The sequence below is a fragment of the Onychostoma macrolepis genome, chromosome 22 (genome assembly GCF_012432095.1).
Source record: "Onychostoma macrolepis isolate SWU-2019 chromosome 22, ASM1243209v1, whole genome shotgun sequence".
Taxonomy (NCBI): Eukaryota; Metazoa; Chordata; class Actinopteri; order Cypriniformes; family Cyprinidae; genus Onychostoma; species Onychostoma macrolepis.
This window is the reverse complement of record NC_081176.1, coordinates 13,466,866-13,489,751: the sequence shown is the minus strand read 5'-3', so window position 1 is coordinate 13,489,751 and position 22,886 is coordinate 13,466,866. Positions and strand designations below refer to the sequence as shown.

Genomic DNA, 22,886 nt, shown 5'->3' with positions numbered 1-22,886 from the left:
TTTAATCAGATGAAGCCACCCAAATGCATGCATGGTGAAATGTCCTGAGCATCATAGAATCACATTCAGTTTCCTGCTCATCATCAGAGCTCTCCTGGTTTTCTTCCTCTTGCTTGCTTGTCCATGTCCCTATCATAATCTTCTTCTTCCATGTCATAAACAATTTTCAGTTGTTACCCAGCACCCTACAGTACAACTGACGAACAAAAGACGTGACCAATTCAAATCAAATCACTTTATTGTCACAATACCATGAACGCAAGTGTACAGGTGGTGAAAGTCTTCTGTGCAAACTGCAGCATGACAATATGGATGACATGTATTGAATATATATATATGCATCACAAATATATATATATATATATATATATATATATAAGAACTCAATACATAAAGAGAACAATATATGGTAAATATTATTCTATACAGAGAGCATGAAATGAAAACAATAATAAACAATAATCACAGTACATATATATCTTTGCAGTGCAGTACGGCGTGAATTAGTGCAAACAGAATGTCACGGTGCAGAATAATAGTGAGTCAGAGTCCAGTCAGTGTAACTGATAGAGTGCAGTACATATGAGGTTGGTGTGCTGTGTGCTGTGTGCTGTGTGGTGTTACTGGTACGAGTTCAGTTCAGTCTGATTGTCTGTGGAAAGAACTTGTCTTGCAGTCTGCTGGTGAAGGTTCTGCGATAACATCTGCCTGATGGTAACGGTGAGAGCAATCCATGGCTCGGGTGGCTGGAGTCTCTGACAGTCCTCTGTGCTTTCCTCACACACCACCTGGTCTTGATGTCCTGGAGGGACAAAACATGTATTTAGGGTGTGGTAATCAATAAACAAAATATAGTATTTTTAATTGTTGCACTGGACTTACCATTGATTCTTGATGGAGTTATGGCCTAAATGAATCCCTCCTCTTATCTTCTAGTTGTTCAGTTGTGAAGTTTCTTTTATGGCCCGTAACATCTGAGCTGTTGCAGTAGAGCCGTTCGTGAATGCAGTCTTCACAGCAGATATCTGATGGGTTCAGGCAGCAGTGCTTCACTTGGTGGCCATTGAATTGATATCTTCATCAACTGGCTTCATCCTCCTTCAAACAAAGAGAGAAAACAATAAGTCAATGATAACTCCAGAGAAGTAGTGTAGGTGAATACAGGTGCAGGTGTCAGTACTCACCATATTCAATCATTTCCTGCCCAAATCCCAGAGATGATGCACAGCTGATTTGCTGATTGTAGGAGCTATAAAAAGATGTGTATGTGAAAAATGACAACTTCTGAGTCTAACTTGAAGAGTTCTTTGAAAGATCAACATCAAATGCTGTACCACATATACTGCATAGCTGGAACACATACATACCAGTGGAAATGTGCAACCTTTCTTTTCTGTTTGGGCACAAGTGTAGGCCACGTTCATTCCTCATCCCCAACAGGACTGGTTTGACCGGCTTGCTGTGACTGATTTTCTTTGCGTTTTTGGTCTTTAGCTGTAAACAAGAAAATATCTATTGACCCCATGTTTAATTATTATTGTTGTTTAAACATAAATTAAGCAGTTATAACTATATACTTCAAGCTCAAGTTCCCTGGCAACTCTAGTGGCTCCTGAGTTCATCTGCATACATCAGATTCAGAGTCTGAGAAAAGGCCATCACGCAAACTCTCTGTTTCTACCTTACAACAGAGTGTAAAAGAATGTGTAAGTGAGTGACGGAGTAAAGGAATAAGATGAAGAGAAACAGACTTTTGTGTGTACGTTTTACAGAATAAGAGGAAAACAGCATTGGAAAAAAGCTGTATTCTTCAATAGCAAGCTATATTATTATGAATTATTTTAAATATGATTAAATGCTGGCGGTATTGTTGTAAGCAATTTAAAGGCATCTTCACATCAAGGATGAATCTATACCGCAGCTATTTAACCTTTAATGACACAGAGGAACAATATCATTGGAATCTCTTTTGACTCTTTCAGAACAAATTTTTCCAGCTGATGAACAATAAAAACATTGACAGACAATCAGAATCCACCAGACTTTAAAGAGCTGGAGCATTTAAATGGCAGACAACAATCACAGCGTGCAGTTATAATAAACAGAACATTATTGTCTGTTGGTGTGGATGCTAAAATAGTTATCATTATAGTTCTTGTTCTTGCAGTGAACAGCTTTAAGTGATCTGATTTGGCCAAATTAACTGAAGATCTGATTTGTCACGTAACAAGTTAAAACAGCATTTCCAGACTCTTGCTTCTCAGACAGATATGTTCAATAAAAACCGGGTTGTGCTGTCAGAGTCAGTGTGACTGGTGTGTAGGTGGAATCCAGTGTGAGGGGTAGGGGTAGGTGTGTGAGTGTCGTTTGCTATCTGGAGTTCAGCAGTCTGATGGCCTGCGGGAAGAAGCTGTCTCGCGTTCTGCTGGTTCGGGTCCTGATGCTGCGGTACCGTCTGCCTGATGGTTGTTGTTGTGGCACCAGTTAGTCAGGGTGTGCACCTCTTCTCTGTAGGCTGATTCATCGTCGTCGGTGATCAGACCTATCACCGTTGTGTCGTCCGCAAATTTGACGATGACGTTGGAGATGTGCATGGCTACACAGTCATGCGTGTACAGGGAGTACAGGAGAGAGAAATTCACCACATGACAACAATGACGTGTGTTTCTAACATCTTCAATTCCAATACAGCTCACAAATATTATTTTACTAGGAAAATATCACAATCGTGTGAAAAAATGGAAGCTAAGCCAAACTTTGAACATTTTATAAAAATAGATTAAACAATTGGTACTACTAGATAAAATTAAGAACAAAAAAGCAAGAAAGACCTATGAAGCTTTTTGTTACTTTAAATTGTTGTAATTTTACCCCTGGCATGAATTGTTTCACTTTACATATTCTCATGAATGTTTATTTGTTTTTGTACTTGTTGTGAGTTGCTTGTACAAACCTTTGTATAATTTTTGCATAATAATAAAAAAAAATACTGCCCACAAATCTGTCTTTAGAACAGTAAAAGCTCTTTTTTTTACTGTATAGTCATAATGTTATAATGAGTCACATTTAAAAAAAAAAAAAAAAAAAAAAAACACTTATAAACGCTTATTGGTATTTAAATAGTACATGTTTATGTTGAACTTTATTCTTGAACAGATGGCCCATTAAGCAGTATATAAAAAGTGTTTCTGTTGCTCATGAAAACATTTGTGAAACGTCTGTGCATTTGACAAATATTGCATGTTAATCACTTCATCTGTGAGAAGAGTATGCAAACACCGCGAGAGCATCACTATCGGGAGCAGAAAGTGTCCGACTTGACGTCTCCGCTTTCAATTCCGCCCTTTACAAAGGTCCTCCTTTTGCTTCAATGATGAGCAGAGCTGAACAGTAAACTTAGCGTGGATCGTCTTTACAGTAGCTATATGAACATCAGGGCAAATTCAGCTCACTGAAACAAACAGGATGAAGACTTTGAGCAGGAACTGTGTTGAAGTGTAGATTTTTTTGCACGATTGTACTTATTTTGTTCAACTTTATTATTTTGTGTGTGGGGAAGGAGCTTAACTCCTTCCTGTAATTTTCCTCTCAGCAAAATAAATAATTAAATAAAAATAAAATAAAAATCCCTTCTGAGTATGGCTCTGATTAACTAAATGAAATGAAAGCACCTTTTTTCTGCTCTAATGAGTTACAATACTAAATTACAAAGCTGCTGAGTCTATTAATCAAAGAGTCTGTTATATTAACAGGTTTAGACTAGTAGTTATATCCAATACGCCACATCAATGATGATTTATGACCACAAATCTGAGTATACTAAATTTCCATTTGAATCTAGCCCGTAGATAGTATGTGTACTGTAAAAGAACAAATATACATTTCACTTAAAACTTCTCAGTAAAACAATTACACCTACGGTTTTAAACATGTTTAAAAGGTTTTAAACACATTGTGTGTCACTAAAGCAAGTCATGCTGTCTATTGTCTTTAAATTAAACATAAAATTCAGAAGCTTCACATTTTGATAGCTGAACATAAAACAAATGCATAAAATGTGTGAATGTATGAAAACATAAATCTGATAATTTATTTTTATTTGGGCAGACCTGCTTCTCCTACACTCTAAAAAAAAAAGGTGCCAGGAAGAACCAAAAAAGGGGTTTCGCGGCGATGCCATAGAGGATCCATTTTTGGTTCCCTGAAGAACCATTTTGTGAAAGGTTCTTAAAAGAACCGTTGTTTGACGGTGCAATAAAGCACCTTTCCTGGTAATGACACACAAAGATAATGGAAAGGTATTTTTAAGCTGAACAGCAGCAAGAATAGAAACAAAATCAATGCATCCATCTATTCACTCTCCAAACCACTTATCCTCTCTCTAGGGTCGTGGGGGCTGAAGCCTATCCCAGCATAACTAGCCTAATAATATTTTTGTCATGCAAAACAGCATTAAAATAGATCATAGATCTAAAATAATCTACTGGTGTTTTTTAATTAATAAACACCACAACACTATTTATATAACTCATAATTAATACTTTTTATTACACTATGATTGAATGCAACTAATAGAAAATGAGTCTGGAATGAGTTCTGGACCAGACAGGACAATTTAGCTCACTTGATCACACTTTTCCAGAAACAAAAATATTTACAACTCGATGAGTGTGGAAAAAACATTAACATTTATTTACTTATAAAATATAGAAGCTTAATAAAATTAATATTTCTTATTATTTTTCTTGATTATGCATTTCCATTATTGTTCAATTTTATGATTGTGGGGTTTAATTAACTGTTTTGTCTGTATGAACAGTGGAGATGATCGTGGATCGTGGACCCCTCTGCACTCCCCCCACTCACCATCATGAACAGCACTGTAACGACAGTGGAGTCATTCAGGTTCCTGGGCACCACAATTTCTCAGGACCTGAAGTGGGACATTCACATAGACTCCATTGTTAAAAAGGCCCAGCAGAGGTTGTACTTCCTTCACCAGCTGAGGAAGTTCAACCTGCCACAGGAGCTGCTGAAACAATTCTACTCCGCCATCATTGAATCCGTCCTCTGCACTTCAATAACTGTCTGGTTCAGCTCAGCTACCAAATCTGACCTCAGAAGACTACAGAGGGTAGTCCGGACTGCTGAGCGAATCATTGGTACAACCCTCCCTACTCTCCAAGAACTGTACTTATCCAGAGTGAGCAAAACGGCTGGCAAAATCACTCTGGACCCCTCACATACAGCACACTCCCTCTCTGAACTGTTACCGTCTGGTCGACGCTACAGAGCTTTGAGCACCAGAACGACCAGCACAGGAACAGTTTCTTCGCTCAGGAAATCCATCTCATGAGCACCTGACAATAATTGTGGAACACACACTATTTATACTCTTATTTATCTAACACACATACTTAGTCTACATTTCAATTTGCACATAATATACCTGTACATACAACTGTCTATTGTTATATATCTGTACATACATGTCAATTTGTATATTTTTATTCCTTATTTACTTGTTCTATTTTTTAATTCTTCTTTTTATTATCTGTGTTTTTTGTTCTGTCGCTGTCATTCTGTCCCGAAAAAAAAATCCTTGTATGTGTAAACATACCTGGCAATAAAAGCTCATTCTGATTCTGAATAAGAGATAACAGGGAATGTTTTTGGAAATTCAAGGTTTATGGGATGTTGTTGTGAATCAGTTTGTTATAATACTACTTGTTGAATTTGTGGTCATCAGACAAAGTCTGAGCATTGAGACAAATGCAACTAAGATCAATAAACTCAATAAACTTTTTACCATCATCACTTCGTCTCCTGCTTCCGCTCTTCTCTGGCTTTCCTCGGTCAACTCCTTGACTGGCAAAAAACTGTTAACAGTTGTTTTGGGTATTTTTGGGTACCAGACAAGACTTGCTGTTAACAGGGTTTGGGTATCAACAGCTCTGCTGACTAGTTGTTCTGTTACCGGACAAACTGTTATTTTCTGACGGGATCTGGCATCCGGGGCTGGATCTTAATTGTCTAGGTGTGGGTACTCGATCTAACAACACAGATATTTTGGAAAGAGAGACAGACTTTGACTCAAAACCTATATACTGTACCAGAAGCCAGACACTAACTCAGAAGGTCTCAAGAGTACACCTGAGGCCATGAAAGTAATGAAGTTAATGACTATTTTTCATAATAGATAGTCATAACATTTTTTTCAGAATTCTGAAAGAACAGAGTTTTGCACGCTCGTGAATCATCTCATGACTAATTAAATATAGACGCGATGTAAGAGATTCATTAGTTTTTTTTATAGAGCTTTATTATAACAGAACTTTGAGAGATCATGATGAACTTTGAGTGATGCTTTTAGTGATAATAAAGGGAGAGCGCTTTGTGTGTTTTCTAGACTATAGAGAATGTGAAGCTACGTCACACCGTGTTGCATGTTGGGGTGCCGCCACCATTTTGAGAGGATCACACTCTGCTGCAAATGCTGAAATTAATACTGTAACAAGGTAGACGAGACGTGAGGCGAGCGGATCCATTTGCAAGCTTTTATTATGAAACATGCTCATAACACAGGCAAGGTCAAACAACAGTAAACAAGTATGGCACGGGCAAGACACAAGAGTATTCCTAGGAAAAGCGTGGGTCTTCGATCTGCAAACAACATCCAGAGGGCTTGACAAGAAGGGTAGTCCGATAACATGAGCAATAATCCAGACGAGGAACAAACAGAGTCAGAGCGGTGAAACAAGGGTTAATCCAAGGAGCATGGGCAGGAATCAAGAAACAGGGAACAAGGCAACATGAAATGACAAGACTAAACTAGAACTAGAAACTAGGCTCCGTAAAGCAGCTATCACTTGGTGATAAATGCAGAACAATACTAGAGACTAAACAGAAAATAAACACGGAATGGCTTTGCAAAGAATCTAACACTTGGTGAGTGATAAACGCTAGACAATACTCGGCAATCTGAACAGGATCTGAGTGGGTGTTAAATAGAGTGTGTAATAGCTCTCAGGTGAGTGTGTGATTAGTGACAGCTGTGTGATCAGTGCATTCAGCTGTGTCAGTGCAATGGATGATGGGACCTGTAGTCCAGTGTGACGTGCAACAGTCTGTGTGGTGCGATAGTCAATATGATGGAAGGGCGACCTCCGATGGCAAGTGGATGGAAAACCATGAACCGGATTCATGACAAATACGGATACCTGCTTATCTTTTGTTTTGTATTTGCCTTTAAGTTAATTATTCACATTCTTCATTGGATCGTTTGCAGGGAAGATAAGCTAGTTTATCGCTTCACATGATAATTAGATTATATATCTTAAGTTTTGTAGAATTTGGTTTAAAATGTTGATCTGATTACCGTGAAAACAATGTCACCCGCTGGGCGCTCGCTGCTGCTTCAGCCATCATATGGTAGATTATCCAAATAAAGTGTTTGTTGAACAAGCTGACAGAAGTTGGTCCGTTTCTTTGTTGCAAACATTTAAATGATTAAGTATAATTGTTGTCATTGTATATATATATTAATTTTTCCATGGCCATGGAGGAGAAGATCACATTAAGCAGACAGACACAAGCACACTGTATGTTTATTTTATTTCAACAAATGATAACTAAAATTAAATCACTGGAAGCTTGTGAACAGTTTTGTAGCAATTTAATGTTGGTTTAATGTACTAAGACAGCGAAGATAAAAGGCATACAGACGAGCCCAGAATATTAACACAATCTGTTTAAACGTTAAGTGTTTGCCTCCCTTTGGAAAATCATAATAAACGCTTATGCATAATGACAGACAGTATTTAAAGTTCATATTTTGGGTTCGTCAGTTTTTGTGCACATAGTATGCTTTATTAGCAAGGTGTGTACAGAATGTGGTCTTTAATACTGTCTTGGTGCATGAGAGGAAAATGCGTTGCGTTCACATTTTGGGCTTATGTGTATCTGCACATAGTATGCTTTATTTTGTCTTATCACTAGTGATCGACCGATTTTGATTTTTTTATAACCGATGCTGATACCAATTATTTGCATGTTTACGTGCCCGATAACCGATATGCAGAACCGATATTTATTTACTGTTATAAAGTAAATAAATGACTGAAAGGAGGAAAAACCAAAGTGAAGTATGGACTTACTTCACTCAGTTATCTTAAAAAAAAAAAAGGTGAAAATTAAGTCTTTTATGTTAAATTTAATCTTAATATTTGTTGTAAATGTAATCATATTACAACAATAAAAACATTTTATTTATAAAAAGCATCAGTGGCAACACTGATTTTGACAATAAGCAAAATAAATGTAGAATGTCTAATTTTCAAATGGAGAAAATAAATAAAGGACATGAGTCATAACTTTATTTTAAACTACAGTTTTAGGTTTATAAGCTGTTTAATAGGCTAAAGAGTGAAGAATAATTCACTGGATAATGTTAATTCACTGAATAATATCCTCTGGAATATAGAAATATAACAAATAAAACATTGTGTTTTATTGCATTTCTCAACTGGTATGTTATATCAGAATTATTAATGTTTTTGTCATTCTAGATTATGAAATGCCTGCTGACAGTGCGGTTTATCTATGCATTTACACAGAACTATAGCCTACTCAAATTGTGATCGTTCGTGGAGATAATAAATTAATTTCCATAGCGATGTATTTATTTAGATGTTTATTAACAAAATAATGGTTATATAGTAAATGTTAATATAATTTAGCGTGTTTTAAACAAGTGAATCTTGTTAAAAGTTACATGTGGTGGGCGTGCTGGAGCATTTCCTGAGCATCAACCGCTGAGTGAACAGCAATATAAAAGCGGCTTCACGAGACTGATGATGAGCATATACAACAGAGAGAGAATTAAATTTAGCGCTTTTATTTCCAACATGCGCTCATTCATGTTCTTGACAAGTTCAGCACTTTTAGAGTTTCATCCCTCTATCTGATGTGAGCATAAGTATTGGAACAGTTGCCTCACAGGTCTTTCTAAGTGATCAGATGTGTCCTGTTGCATTACTTCTTCAGATATTAAAAGCAGGGAATGTCGTATCAGTTATATCCATTACTTCTGCATTCTGAATCTTGCATTTGATGATGACACACACAAACCAGGATGAAGATGAGGGAGCTGACTTTGAGAGAAAAGCAAGCAATTTGGATGCTAAAAGAAAAGAGGAAGTCAATTAGAGCTCTAGCAAAAACAAAGGGCATGGAGAAATCAAGAGTTTGGAAACCACCAGCAACCAACAACTACCTGATCGGCTGAGAAAACAACAGTAGTTGATGACAGACAAATCATAAAAGCTGTGAAAATGAATCCTAAAAGACGTGTCTGCAAAATCACCAACAACTTCCAGAAAGCTGGGGTGATGCTCTGACAATCTACTGTCCTCAGGAGACTTTGACACAGAATTACAGATGCTACACAGCAAGATACAAACCTCTGACCAGCTCCAAAAATATAAAGGCAAGATTAGAGTTTGCAAAAAAGCACAAAGGTGAGCCAGAAGAGTTTTGGAACTGTGTTTATGGACCGATGAGACAAAGATGAACCTTTATCGAAGTGATGGGAAAGCATCTGTAAAGCATGGTGGAGGTGGTGTCATGGCATGGGCATGCATGGCTGCCTCTGGAACAGGCCCTCTCAACTTTACTGATGACTTAATGTATGATGACAGTAGCAGAATGAATTTGGAAGGATACAAAACCATCTTGCCTACCAATATTCAAGAAAATGCCACCAGATTCATTGGGAAGTGCTTCATATTGCATCAGGACAATGACCCAAAACACCCTGCCAGTTCAGTCAAGGAGTTTATAAGGGCAAAGAAATGGAAAGTCTTAGATTGCCCAAGTCAATCTCCAGATTTAAATCCGATTGAACATGAATTTCACCAGCTGAAGAGGAGAGTAAAGGCAGAAACTCCCCAAAACAAGCAACAATTGGAATTGGCTGCATTAAAGGCTGGGAAAAGTATTTCAAAGGATGAGACCAAGAGTCTGGTGATGTCTATGGGTCACAGACTCACTGCTGTGATTGTGCGCAAGGGATCTGCAACTAAATAATAGCTTTTAATCTTTTATATCTGCCTTATGTTCAACTGTCCCAATACTTATGCTCACATCAATGAGTGGGATGAACTCTAAAAGTGCTGTTTTTTTTATTTTATTTGGTAAAACATGTATGTGTTGAAACGGCTAATAATAAAATGTGACATTCTGTAGTTTTGTCTCATATTCATCTTTTAATCATATTTGTAAATGCCTTGACTCCACAGCCAACAGAGCAATGTTGTCTTTACTGTTCCAATACGTATGGAGGGGACTGTATATGACACCCACTCCTAAAGCGTTAAAAAACATACAAAATAATACTGTGAAAGGTGGAGTGAAATGAAAATATACAAAAACTACCTCACTAATCTGACAATAATCTTTCAATTTAGCTGCTCCTAAATGAAATGTAATGAAACACATATAAGGGGAAAACATCGGTGTTATCAAAGTGACATCAGAGGTGCTTCTCATTTCTTTGTGCATCCTCGTTTCCTTTCCTCGTGTCTTAGCTCCACCCCCCTTAGGATACGAGGGAAGGATGCAAGGAAAGGAAATGAGGACGGAGGAATCAAATGATGAACATTGGAAGATTCTTGACCACTCAAGCATCACTTCAAAGCGTCATCAGCTGCGATAAAGGGATCTGCCCTTATGTTGTTAAAGTTCGTTATTTAAGGCATTCATAATAAATATTAATAAAGCAAGATGCCCTTTTGAAATATATGACATGCATGGTTTATTTAAACTGCAAAGGTAAAATATAAATGTAAATTATTACGACAGATGTGAAGGGGGAGGATAATTTATATGTGTGTCAGTTTTTTGTGTAAGCTCGCTCATGATTCCTCAGGAAGCCTCCTCACTCCTTGATCCTCGCCTTCTCGCAGTGAAATTAGAGAATTGAGATGTCCTGCAAGATGACAGAGCTCGATCGGTTTCCGGGTCATAGGATGGAGGAGCGAAACGAGGAGGGATATTGAGAAGCAGCGTAGGTCGTGTGAACTGCAAGAACTCATGACACTGACCTACAGTGTAACAATAAATAAAAAGTCTGATGGATCCTAGTCTCGAGTAGCCAGACCTTCAGACTGACGATAGAAGGTCTGGGAACCTTGGCCGCTTTAAATGGTGAAGGACTGCCAAGAGGCCATATGACTGACAGGTAAATCAACTAATAATATTCCATTTTGTGCCGCGTCATGTTTAGGGGCATGAAAATGTGTGTAAAAATCTTGGACATATTTTACATTTCTATGGTGTGAACTTTGCATATTTCACATACTTTTGAAAATTCAGTGTTTCGTTGATCCTGATAAACGCTCATTGTCACAGTTGTAAACACGACGGCTTTCTTCTTTCATCCAGGGGTCTTTCATGTCTTAACAGTTGAATATTCTGTTTGATCTGCTGCAACGACATCCTGCAAGGAAACATCACAATCAAAAATAAAATCAAGTAGGATCAAACACTGAATTATAAAAGTGAAGGACAGAATAATTTAAAACAACAGCTCTATTTCCCACAGTTGAGCAGAATGAGTGAAGAAAACCTTTCAGTGTCATCACATCAGAAAGAAACAGCAGTGTGATAGCATACTCTCAGACACATACACGACAGAAGCTGAGGGTGCTTACACATGCACAAAAGACAGAGTTCACACAGAAATACAATATATCTTACCGTACTCTTAACCCGATATTCACAGAATGTTGTATCAGCGTAAAGTATCTCTTCCTCTTGAGCCTCAACTGTTTTAATAATAATCAAACATTTAATAAACCTAACAACATTTAATAAACATTTTTTATTATATATATTTTGCATGTCAATACTTGCCTTCTTTTTCTGATTGTTTACGCTTTCTGTGGCAGTACATCAAACCTGCAACTACAGCTATGAACACCAGCAGCAGTGCTGTAACAGCTATTGAAATGTTGAGACGTGAACGCTCATCCCGTTCTGTAAAAAAAAAGCCAATAGTGTAATCTTAATTGTTTAAACTTTACAAATAAATAATTATGGTGATGGAATCTATTACATTACTATTACATTTTACCTAAGCGTGTATTCAGGTAAAGTACTTGAATATTTTGATGTTTAAATTGGGTCTTTACTTTACAGCTCACAGCATGTCTGATATTCTGCAGTGTTTACAATCCCTAAAGAAATTATTTGATTACCTTTTTTCTTTTTTTTCCTTTTTACTTTGTTAAAGTATTTCCTTTTGAAACAGGATTAGGGTGGGACAAAAGGAATGCCTTTTTTGTTTTTTTTTAAACCGCCAACAGGCTTTCATTTAAGACAAATTTCACACCTTCACTGGTTAGACAAATACTTATATGATAATATCTCCTAACAATGAACTGTCAATATGTAAATAACATTACAGATGAGAGAACATCTTAAAGCACATTTAGACTATGGACTAGCACATAGACTATTTTTATTTATTTAACACAATTTGAGAAAAAGAGATAATGTGATACCTGGACATCTATGACAAAGTTGATAGGTGTCCAGATGTTTGGTCTGGTTTCTGCTGGGATTGTTGATCACACAGCTGTAGGTGTTTTTCTCCTGATACTCCACCTCCAGAGGAAGAGAGAGACTGATGCTGAGATCAGATACACTGATGCTGGACAATAAACTGTTTCCTTTGTACCAGGAGAGAGTCACATGACTCAAATTCACAGCTGAACACAGCAGTGAACAATTCTGACCTGATGATATTTCAGATGGAGAACATTGTGAAGAGTCTCTGGTGATGACAGGAACAGGAAGAGCAGCTGAAAAACATTACACATAAAAAAGTTGCTCAGCAAAAACAATTGAACATAAAACTCTGCCTTTGCTACCCATCTTTGTGTTTTTAGTTTGTTTGCTTGTTATTACTTTGAGTTCTGATGCTTTCAAAATGTAACAGACATGATGTCAGTTATATCTGCATACTAAAGACTTTTCGCTCTTACACCAATTTATCCATAAACTATAACAATAAAATTCTCTTTCTCTTTATAAATGTGGCTTTACAGCTTTTTCTAACTATAATTGTATGTAAAACTTCAACACTATCGTATTTCTTCTTTCTATTAATAAGTATTTCCATCAGGAAATACAAAACAATAGCCATTATGAGAGAGTCTTGCAAAACAGGGTGTAAAAACAAAAAAGTATTTAAAAAAAAAAAAAAAAGCACAGGGTGTAGAAAAAACAGGGTGTAGATATAAAGTTTCACTCACACTTTGGTTTGTCATTAAATGCTTATAAATCACAGATGAACCAGGGGGAAAATGCTTTAATTTTGAGAATCATCACAGTCCGTATCATCATGGCACTAATTACTCACCATAGACAGTAACACTGAATCTCTTGTATGAGTTTCCTCTGTTGCTGAAGATCTGTAGTTTATAAAGTCCAGTGTGTTCAGTTCTGATGTTTCTGATGGTCAGAGATCCAGTTTGACTGTCCATCTGCAGTCTGTCTCCAAATGTCTCATTACTGTCATACATATCAATGTTCTGCTTGTATATTTCAGCTATTCGAGTCTCTTTAGGTCCAAACATCCACAGTATCTGATCATCTCTAAGTAATGTAACATCAGTGTTTAGAGTGACAGAATCTCCCTCCATCACTGATACTGACTTCACTTCATCTGCATCAGCACCAAACACACCTGCAAAAAATAAATAAATAAATAAATAAAAAATTACCTGTTTAAGATCAAACAGAATCTTCCTCATTGAGGAAGATCCACTAGGACAAATATTATTGCACTTAAGGCTAGACACTGCAGGCAAAAACCTTTTTTTTTTTTTTTTTTCATGGTCTGTTTTGAGATTTTGGGCTTTTTGGCTTTTCATGAATTCATATTTTTAAGTGTTTGTTTAATTGCACTTTATTTGTGTCTATAGTTTTCATTATATTATTATTATCATATTCTGCATATCTTTAAAGGCAGTTTTGTCAAAGTGAGGCTTTTCTCCTGCCTTATTTTATACATTTTATTCCTAAACAAATGTTCGTTTGTTTGTTTGTTTGTTTTTTTGCAAATTAATACTTATTTATTAGATATTACCTCGCTTGCATATTGAAACATAACATTTCAGAAAACTTGTAATATAATAAAAAACGAAATTGCAATTCTTAATTTGCAATTCTTGTTATGACGTACCATTCCATAGCAAAAAACACAGACAGAAGAAATATACGCTGTGAATCATTTTTTGAATTCCTCAATAAACACTCGGCGATAAACAGCTGCACGACGCGAAAACCCACTGCATACGAAAAACAAGTTCAACGATCAGTTCTCCACAAAACTAATTTCCATATTCAAATTTAGGCATGTTCACATGTTCCGTCATATCTTCAGTGAAAAAAATATCCATAGAAAAAAAAAAAAAAAACACACGTTTACAAGCGAGGAACCATCCAGTTATATAAAGATATTTCCATCTGGTTTGAATTTTTTTTAAGTCGGTTCTGAAAAAGGACGTACTTACGCTCACAGCTCTCTCTCCGTCTCCGTCTCCGTCTCTCTCTCTCTCTCTCTCTCTCTCTCTCGACACTTCATTGGTAGCTAATCACATATGTCCTTCCTTCTTGAACAAATTAGCGCTTAGTTCTCTACTACTGATTAACTTTATTGTGAAGATTATTGTGAATCCATCTCCTCTTCTGTCAGCGTGAACAGTTTTATAAATAGTTTTTATTGATACATAATTTGGCAAAATTATTATATATAGCCTACTGTAGAATTCACCAGTTTGCATAGATGCTTTTTCTCAACATCTGTAAAATGAAACACCAGATGAGTGTTCGGTTATGGAGTTCATCTGTAACTCTGTCTTTTCCATCTGACTTCACATATTGGTCCAAAGTCAGTTTCCAAGAACTGTGCTTACAAAACATTTGTGGCAGTAGAATTTTGAGATGTTTATGTATACATGTTGATAAAGAAGAAACCTTGAGCCCAGATTTATCTGGGAAGCTCTCCTCCTGGTACACACAAACACATTTATGCAAGGTATATGCACGTTTTCAGCAATGAACTGTCTTATTTTTCTGAAAATGACAGCTATATGTGTGATGTGTGATATTTAACGCATGTTTGATACGGATGTCTAAGACGCTGTTATTAGAGACTGGGGTTGACCTGCCATTTATTTTTGGATTCTTTGTCAGAAAGTTAGGGAAGTTACTTTGTATTTTTGTTTTAATTTGATCTTCTTTTGTTTGTTATTTTGAAGTAATGGCACCTTAAAATAATGATATTCCAGCTGGAGATGGACCACATTTAATAATGAACATCTCATATTACATTGTTTTTCTCTTTTTTCTGGGCAATAACAATGCACCTGTGTCTGTGATAGTCTAAGTGAACCAACATGCAATTTGCAATGCAAACCACAGAGTTTATATAACATCAGGAAGCATCCAGGTATGCACACAGAAATTCATATACAGCATGAATATAGTAAAATGGTAATATGATATTTCACACAGCACTAATGCATGACCCCTAAACCACCAAGAAGCTGTTACAGCCTTGTTCTTCACAGTTAACCTCTAGAGGTTTTTTTCTGTTTACATCTTGGTTTCTGGTAGGCCACCATTTCCTTTTCAGCTAAAACTCAACATCTTTTTTCAACTTTCTCATCGAATGGTTAAGGTTAAACATCTGTTATGCTTTGATAAATCATACCTGTGGGCAATATGAATCATTATATTTTTATTATTATAGCAGCCTTTTTAAGTAGAAATGTTTAAGACATAAGCTCAGTTTTAATGTAACAGCAATGGTGACCTAAAACATGAAACAAAATATTTGTAAACTTACAATGCTTCTTATTACTTTTCTTTAAACAGTTTTCTCTCAAACTCAAACCAATGCCATCATCTGGTCAAGAAGTTTCTTGCCATTTACTTTAAACAGTTTTAAAACTTGATGCTTTTCCCCAAGCTTTAAGTCTTTATGATAAGTTACGTTCAACACATTAAAACTTACCCGTTTTGGGTCACATAACAATGCTAATCAAATGGGTGTTATTTAAAACCTGTGACACAGACGATGCCTAGAATGATGATAGTGAAGCTGTATCATTTTTGGATATGTGTATTTATGGAGTATGGAATTGTTCACAATCATAAAGAACCAGCCCATGCCGTCATTCAGTGAGGAATTTTATTCCTTTTGTTCTGCAGCCCTATTTATTGTGGCAGGAACTGCATCATCAATACAAGCATAAATGTCACTGAACACATTTCAGACTAATTCAAGTATGCATTAGAGTTCTCTGAAGCGTTCTCATTTGTTTCCAGTGAAGTGCAAAGAGCGGCAAGGGAGTTTCACAAGAGCTTGTGAGAAGAATCAGCCTTTCACCCACTCACTGTGGGCAAAAGCACACCTTATACACACTAACACTCAAATGCACAGAGGTGTAAAGAGTACCTGAAAACCATACTTGAGTAAAAGTACAGATACCTTACAGTGAAAATTACTCCACTACAAGTTACAAGTCACCAATTCCAAAACAACTTGAGTAAAAGTATTAGAGTATCTGATTTTAATAGTACTTAAGTATTTTACTTATACTAAATATAGGCTCAAAGATGCACTAGTCAAAGAGACATGCCAGTCAAAAACTGTAATGTTGTGGAGAAGCTGGAGAAAACCGGCAGAGGCAAGGATCTATGTGCAGGCATTTCATAGAAAAACTAGAACAAACAAGCCAACAACCACAGGCAAACAGGCAACCATTACATTCAACAACTGACGAAACACTAGGGCTGTATATAATATATATACATATACAGGAGGCTAACAAGCTGAACAAGATAACATGCAAACCGACTGCAAACACCACGGGAGACAGGAAGTGACATAAAAGTCCAGGACGAGGCACAGAAAATGCAACAAAAACAAGAAAGAGCTGATTTGTGAGGAGAGTAATCACACTTATTTTCTAAAACCAAAATAAAACTGAACTCTCTTCAGTGTAACGGATAAATAAAATAATGTTAAGTAAAATGAAAAATCAAAGTCTTCTTGCACTGGATGTGCTGGTTTCGGCCTCATTGCCAGCTGCAGTCATGTCCTCATCTCATATATAAAACACCTGTGATTCACAATTACTGGCTAAGGAACTCACATTCACGTAAAGTAACCTTGCTGACAAGTTTGGGTAAGGGCAAAATGCACAAGATATAGTTATTTCAGTGACCTGTAGTTGGCGATATCACATCTTTTGTAGCATAAATAAACTGCTGCAGAAAAACTATTTTTTTTTGCAAATTCTAATCAGCGACATCATTGTCAACCTACTACATTTTTTTCACAATCGATCAAAATGGGCAAGTATTGTTTTAATGTCATACTTGCAAATGTCCGCTGAATGTCCAATGCAGTGTGGTTAACAACATAATTGAATGCAGAAGTCTGAATGTGTGAATATAAAACCAACTTTACCCAAGTCAGAAAAGCTAGGTGCCATGCAAAATGTAATGTGTAACTGCAACACTCATTTCAAATGTAGTTGAGTAAAGAGTACAGATACTCATTCAGAAATGTAGTGAAGTAGAGAGTAAAAGTTGTTCATATCTTTGATACTCAGTACAACTACAGAGTATCCAAAAAAATACTTAAGTACAGTAATTAGTTACATTTACTCAATACTTTACACCTCTGCAAATGCTCTTGTTCATTCTGCATTTCAAAAAGGGCCCTTGTGCACAACTTCTTCAGTGCAAAACATTTTTGTGACAAACTTGTCAACTTTAATGCCGTTTCAGATGGCTAGTTAATGCTAGTGGCAATGCTGCATTAACTGCATATGTTTGGCATACAAGACTTTGTGGTTTTAGAGCTCTTTGCACATGCTTTAAAGGCACAGAATGTAAAATCATAAAGATGCCCTGGCATCTTTCTCTCACACAAAAATTATAGAGCAAATTATGCAGAATCAAATTTTTGATCTCTAGATAGTCTATACTAAAACTGCTCTGGAAAGGCATGATCTGTTATTGTGGTCAGGTTTTTGTCCTGACTCCTGCTGAACCACAATTTTTCAAATAAAATGCTTTCAGTGCATTTTGCTTTGCTTTAACACACTGTATGTTAGTTTTGGCCACGCAATTCACATATATTTGAAATCTGCTGGGGAAAAAAGTGTTTCTTATGCTGAAATAGCATTAAAAAGTTTGTATTTCAGGTTGGTCGATCCAGGCAATGTGTGTGTGTGCTTTTCTAAGCCCACATCAAGTCAAGTCAAGTTGAGCTTTATTGTCATTCCGCTACATGCGGGGGCATACAGTGGAATGAAATGTCGTGCCTCACAGGACCACGGTGCTACATAAATACAGGAATACAGCAGTGAAGTAAAACAATATAAACCTATACACAACTATCCTACTGATAGATTTAACTATAAATATGCTATATATAAAATAATTTACCTATACATAAACTAAAAAATATAAACAATACAAACTATACGAGTGCTTCAGATAAATACTGTACATGTGCGAAGAGAACATTGTGAGTCAGCAGCTGGCTGGGGAACAGTGCAGGATGATTTGTAGTGCATGAGCCTGTAAACATATGTATATTTCTGAGTCTTTTTGTGGGATTTGTGTACCCACAGCAGTGTGTGTGAAAAGTGACTAGTGTGCATAGAGGAGGAGAGTGTGCTACTACAGGTGGTTTGTACAGGCCCACTCACCTGTGTGTAGCACACTTCGATTGCACAAAAAAAGTTCCATAAGTTTCAGATGGGCCATGTTTCAGGAGGTAGGGGGTTTGGGGGTTCAGAGAGGGGCGGGGTGATTTGAGTTCAGGGCTCTCACAGCCTGGGGGAAAAAGCTGTTGAGCAGTCTGGCAGAGCGGGCTCTGATGCTGCGGTACCGTCTTCCTGATGGTAGGAGCTGGAAGAGACTCTGGGAGGGATGTGTGGAGTCCTTCACGATACTATTGGCTTTGCTGGAGCATCGTGTAAGGAAAATGTCCAGGATGGAGGGGAGGGGGGCACCGATGATCCTTGCAGCTGTGTTCACTGTCCGCTGGAGGGTCTTGCGGTCTGCTGCGGTACAGTTCCCGTACCAGACAGTGATGCAGCTGGTCAGCACACTCTCAATGGTGCCCCTGTAGAAAGTGGTGAGGATGGGTGGAGGGAGACTTGCTCTTTTCAGCCGGCGGAGAAAGTGTAGGCGCTGTTGTGTCTTCTTGGAGAGTGACATGGTGTTGGTGGTCCAGGTGAGATCCTCTGTGATGTGCACCCCCAGGAATTTAGTGCTGCTGACTCTCTCCACAGGCGAGCTGTCGATGGTCAGTGGGGGGTGATCAGCGGAGTTTCTCCTGAAGTCCATCACAACCTCCTTTGTCTTACTCACATTGAGGGACAGGTTGTTAGTGCCACACCATTCAGCCAGCTGTGCCACTTCCTCTCTGTAGTGCGTTTCATCATTGTTGCTGATGAGACCTACCACTGTTGTGTCGTCAGCAAACTTGATGATGTGGTTGGAGCTGGACTTGGCAGTGCAGTCGTGGGTCAGCAGCGTGAAGAGCAGTGGGCTGAGCACACAGCCTTGTGGGGCACCTGTGTTCAGTGTGGTAGTGCTCGAGGTGTTGTGGCCGACACGGACTGACTGAGGTCTTCCGGTTAGAAAGTCCAGAATCCAATTACAGAGGGAGTTGTTAAGGCCCAGCAGGTTTAGTTTATTTATTAGCTGTTGTGGAATTATTGTGATGAATGCTGAGCTGAAGTCAATGAACAGCATTCTAACATAAGAGTCTTTGTTTTCTAGGTGGGTAAGAGCCAGGTGGAGGGTGGAGGAGATTGCATCATCCGTAGAGCAGTTTAGACGGTATGCAAACTGGAGCGGATCGAGTGTGTTGGGGAGGCTGGTTTTGATGTTGTGCATGACTAACCTCTCAAAGCACTTCATTATGATTGGAGTCAGTGCTATGGGACGGTAGTCATTTAGACAGGACACAGGTGATTTCTTTGGTACCGGTATGATTGTTGTGGATTTGAGACATGTGGGGACGACTGCCTGGCTCAGCGAGGTGTTGAAGATATCTGTTAGGACATCTGTCAGCTGTACAGCACAGTCTTTCAGTACATGGCCAGGTATGTTGTCGGGACCCGCAGCCTTGCGATAGGGTCTTCCTTACGTCGGCTGGAGACAGACAGAGCACCTGGTCGTTGGGAGGTGTGGGCAGTTTTTGTGCAGGTGTGTCATTCTGCATTTCAAACCGTGAGTAAAAGTGGTTGAGTGTATCTGGGAGGGATGTGTCATCATCACAGGCCTGTGGCGGGGGCTTGTAGTCTGTGATGGTCTGAATGGCTTGCCACAGACTCCATGTCTCTGCTGTCTGTGAAGTGATTATTGATTTTTTGAGCATATGACTGTTTTCCATTTTTGATGCTGCGGGACAGATTGGCTCTTGCTGTTTTGAGGGCTGCTTTATCTCCTGATCTGAATGCTTCATCTCTGGTCTTTAGCAGCCCACGAACCTCTGCTGTCATCCATGGCTTCTGGTTGGCGCGTGTGGTGATGGTCTTAGTGACTGTCACATCATCAGTGCACTTTTTGATGTAAGCAGTCACAGTTTCAGTGTACTCCTGTAGGTCTGTGTGGTTGTTGTAGGTGGCCGCCTCTTTAAACATGTTCCAGTCTGTGTCCTGGAAGCAGTCCTGCAGTGCTGAGGTAGCATTTTCTGGCCATACCGTGATCTGTTTTTGAACCGGTTTGGTGAGTTTCAGAAGTGGTCTGTATGCTGGGATTAGCATAACAGAGATGTGGTCCGAGTACCCGAGGTGGGGGCGGGGTTCGGCTTTGTATGCGTTCTTTTCTGTTGTGTAAACAAAGTCCAGTGTGTTATTTCCTCTTGTTGCAAAGTTCACATGTTGGTCGAACTTTGGCAAAACTGTCTTTAGGTTTGCGTGGTTGAAGTCACCGGCTATGATGAAAAAGCCGTCGGGGTTATTTGTTTGTTGTTCGCTGATGGCGCTGTACAGTTCGCGAAGCGCGTCCTTAGCGTTTGCACACGGGGGAATGTAAACCGCGACAATAACAGTGGCCGTGAACTCCCGCGGCAGGTAGAACGGTCGACACTTCACAACCATAAACTCTCAGGGCACTGAGGGCACTTCTCAGGGCACTTTTTGTTTTCATGCAAACCAGAGCTTCTAAATCTCTGTCGAGGAGGATAAGCGTTTAAATTTAACCCTGCTAGCTAATGCGTAATGTTGATAGCCTATCAATCTCCCTTGGCAGCTGAATCAGTGTCCATGCGAAAATAGGGAAACTTAATCTGCAGGCTCACCTTAAACCAGCATGCCAATCATTCTGTAGCAGTTAATGCAGTGCAGCAGAATTTACAATAGCAAGACAAGGCAAAAAAGCGTAACGGCTAATGCTAACGCTGCTGCTTTGGCTGTGCACAGGAAAGGAGACCAGAGGTCGTATTTTTTGAACGGATGTCAGTGAAGGAGAGGCTTCAATACACAGAATAAACAGCTTCCGTGAGGAAACAGCTTATCAGTTAATAATGAATCGACAAGCTGTTCGCTAATCTTCAACATGTTTTACACTAAACAATATTTTCATTTTATTTCAACTATATGTAGATACCTTTATAAAAAAAAAATGTTTTTTGAGAATTTGAGAGGAGGCTTTTTTTTTTTTTTTTAGGAATGTTGTGACAGGTAGGACTCATTTACGGCATTACTACCAGCAAATGTGTTGTTAAATAAACAACAAACAGTTCATTTTGCTGAAATACTCTATATTATTGACGCTATATTATTGACGCTATATTATTGATTGTTTATGTTGTTAAGAGTATTGCGCAGTGACACACAGAACCGTTGGGTAAAGCAGTTATAGCCTTGCTTTATTGTGAATAAAACACAGCTGTTGACCAATCAGAATCGAGGACTGGAACTAACCATCTTGTAATATTTAATAACAGATGTTGTGTAATTTTCTTTCTTTTGTTTTACCTGAAGACTTGTAATGTTATGACTGCCATTTGCCTTATGTTGTTCGGTTTGTGCTCTTTTTTCCCCCCCACTCAGTAGTACATTCTACAAACATTACATAGCCTACTACTAGCGACATAACAAACATATGTCAACTATTTGACACATATGTCATCTGTTTTAAACGCTAATATCAGCAAAAGCAACAAAATCACTTTTCTTATGTATTCAATTTCAACATGTATTCACAAGGTGAGCAAACCAATCTACATGAAGCTGTGCAACATAAACTGTCTGTCCCTAGCTGTCTTTACTGCAGACTGTCAGTTATAATGTTGAAAGAAAGTGTCGTAAGACACAATACAATTGTTTTTGATACAAATATTAACTAACAGTAATATCCAGCGACGCAACCTACTCTACTCTACTTTTTTTTTTTTTTTTTTTCAATTATGGCTGTTTTGAACTGAAGATATGGTAGCATTTATACAGTTTGGGGGCCCAAGGCAAAAATGGGGCATTTTACATTTGCACGCATTTACCTCCTTCTTTGTTGTGATGCTTGCTGGTGCACAGTGGTGCCCCATAGTGGTGTCCAACGTTACTACATTTTGTATTTTATTTTTATGTATATGGTATGACTTTTTCTCATGTTGTAGACCATGAAATAGCAAATTGATTATGAAAATAAAACACTTTTTTTAAGAAAAGGGATGAGTCAGAAGTATAAATGCTTGTAGTTTTTTTCTATTCGTAGATGTAGTTCTGAACAAAATCCTCATTAAAAGTACAATGGATTGTGGCTTTGTGACTTATCCTATTGTC

The 22,886-nt window shown here is 38.0% G+C and overlaps 1 protein-coding gene across 4 annotated transcripts; it reads right to left on the bottom strand.

The window, feature by feature from the left end:
* Positions 1-359: 359 nt before the first annotated feature.
* Positions 360-22,878, bottom strand: LOC131531110 (hemicentin-1-like). Of its 4 annotated transcripts, none has more exons than XM_058761665.1 (11): positions 21,404-22,878; positions 13,424-13,750; positions 12,564-12,863; positions 11,914-12,036; positions 11,758-11,825; positions 11,360-11,497; positions 1,578-2,596; positions 1,368-1,494; positions 1,185-1,249; positions 883-1,098; positions 360-802 (listed from the first exon to the last, which is right to left on the bottom strand). In XM_058761665.1, exons 2-6 carry the CDS (start codon positions 13,704-13,706, stop codon positions 11,450-11,452), a joined length of 822 nt encoding a protein of 273 aa, XP_058617648.1. In that variant the 5' UTR covers positions 13,707-13,750; positions 21,404-22,878; the 3' UTR covers positions 360-802; positions 883-1,098; positions 1,185-1,249; positions 1,368-1,494; positions 1,578-2,596; positions 11,360-11,449. The 4 variants fall into 4 exon arrangements, 3 of the variants coding, with proteins under 3 accessions (XP_058617648.1, XP_058617649.1, XP_058617647.1); XM_058761666.1 differs by lacking the exon at positions 21,404-22,878 and adding an exon at positions 14,580-14,597; XM_058761664.1 differs by lacking the exon at positions 21,404-22,878 and adding an exon at positions 14,249-14,332.
* Positions 22,879-22,886: the final 8 nt, after the last annotated feature.

Coding starts and splice junctions, on each gene's coding strand:
- LOC131531110 (XM_058761664.1), bottom strand. CDS start 14,297: ATGATTCACAGCGTATATTTCTTCTGTCTGTGTTTTTTGCTATGGAAT. Junction 13,751..14,248: donor GTGTTTTTTGCTATGGAATG/GTACGTCATAAC, acceptor TATTTTTTGCAG/GTGTGTTTGGTGCTGATGCA. Junction 12,037..12,563: donor ACTTTGTCATAGATGTCCAG/GTATCACATTAT, acceptor TTTTTTTTACAG/AACGGGATGAGCGTTCACGT.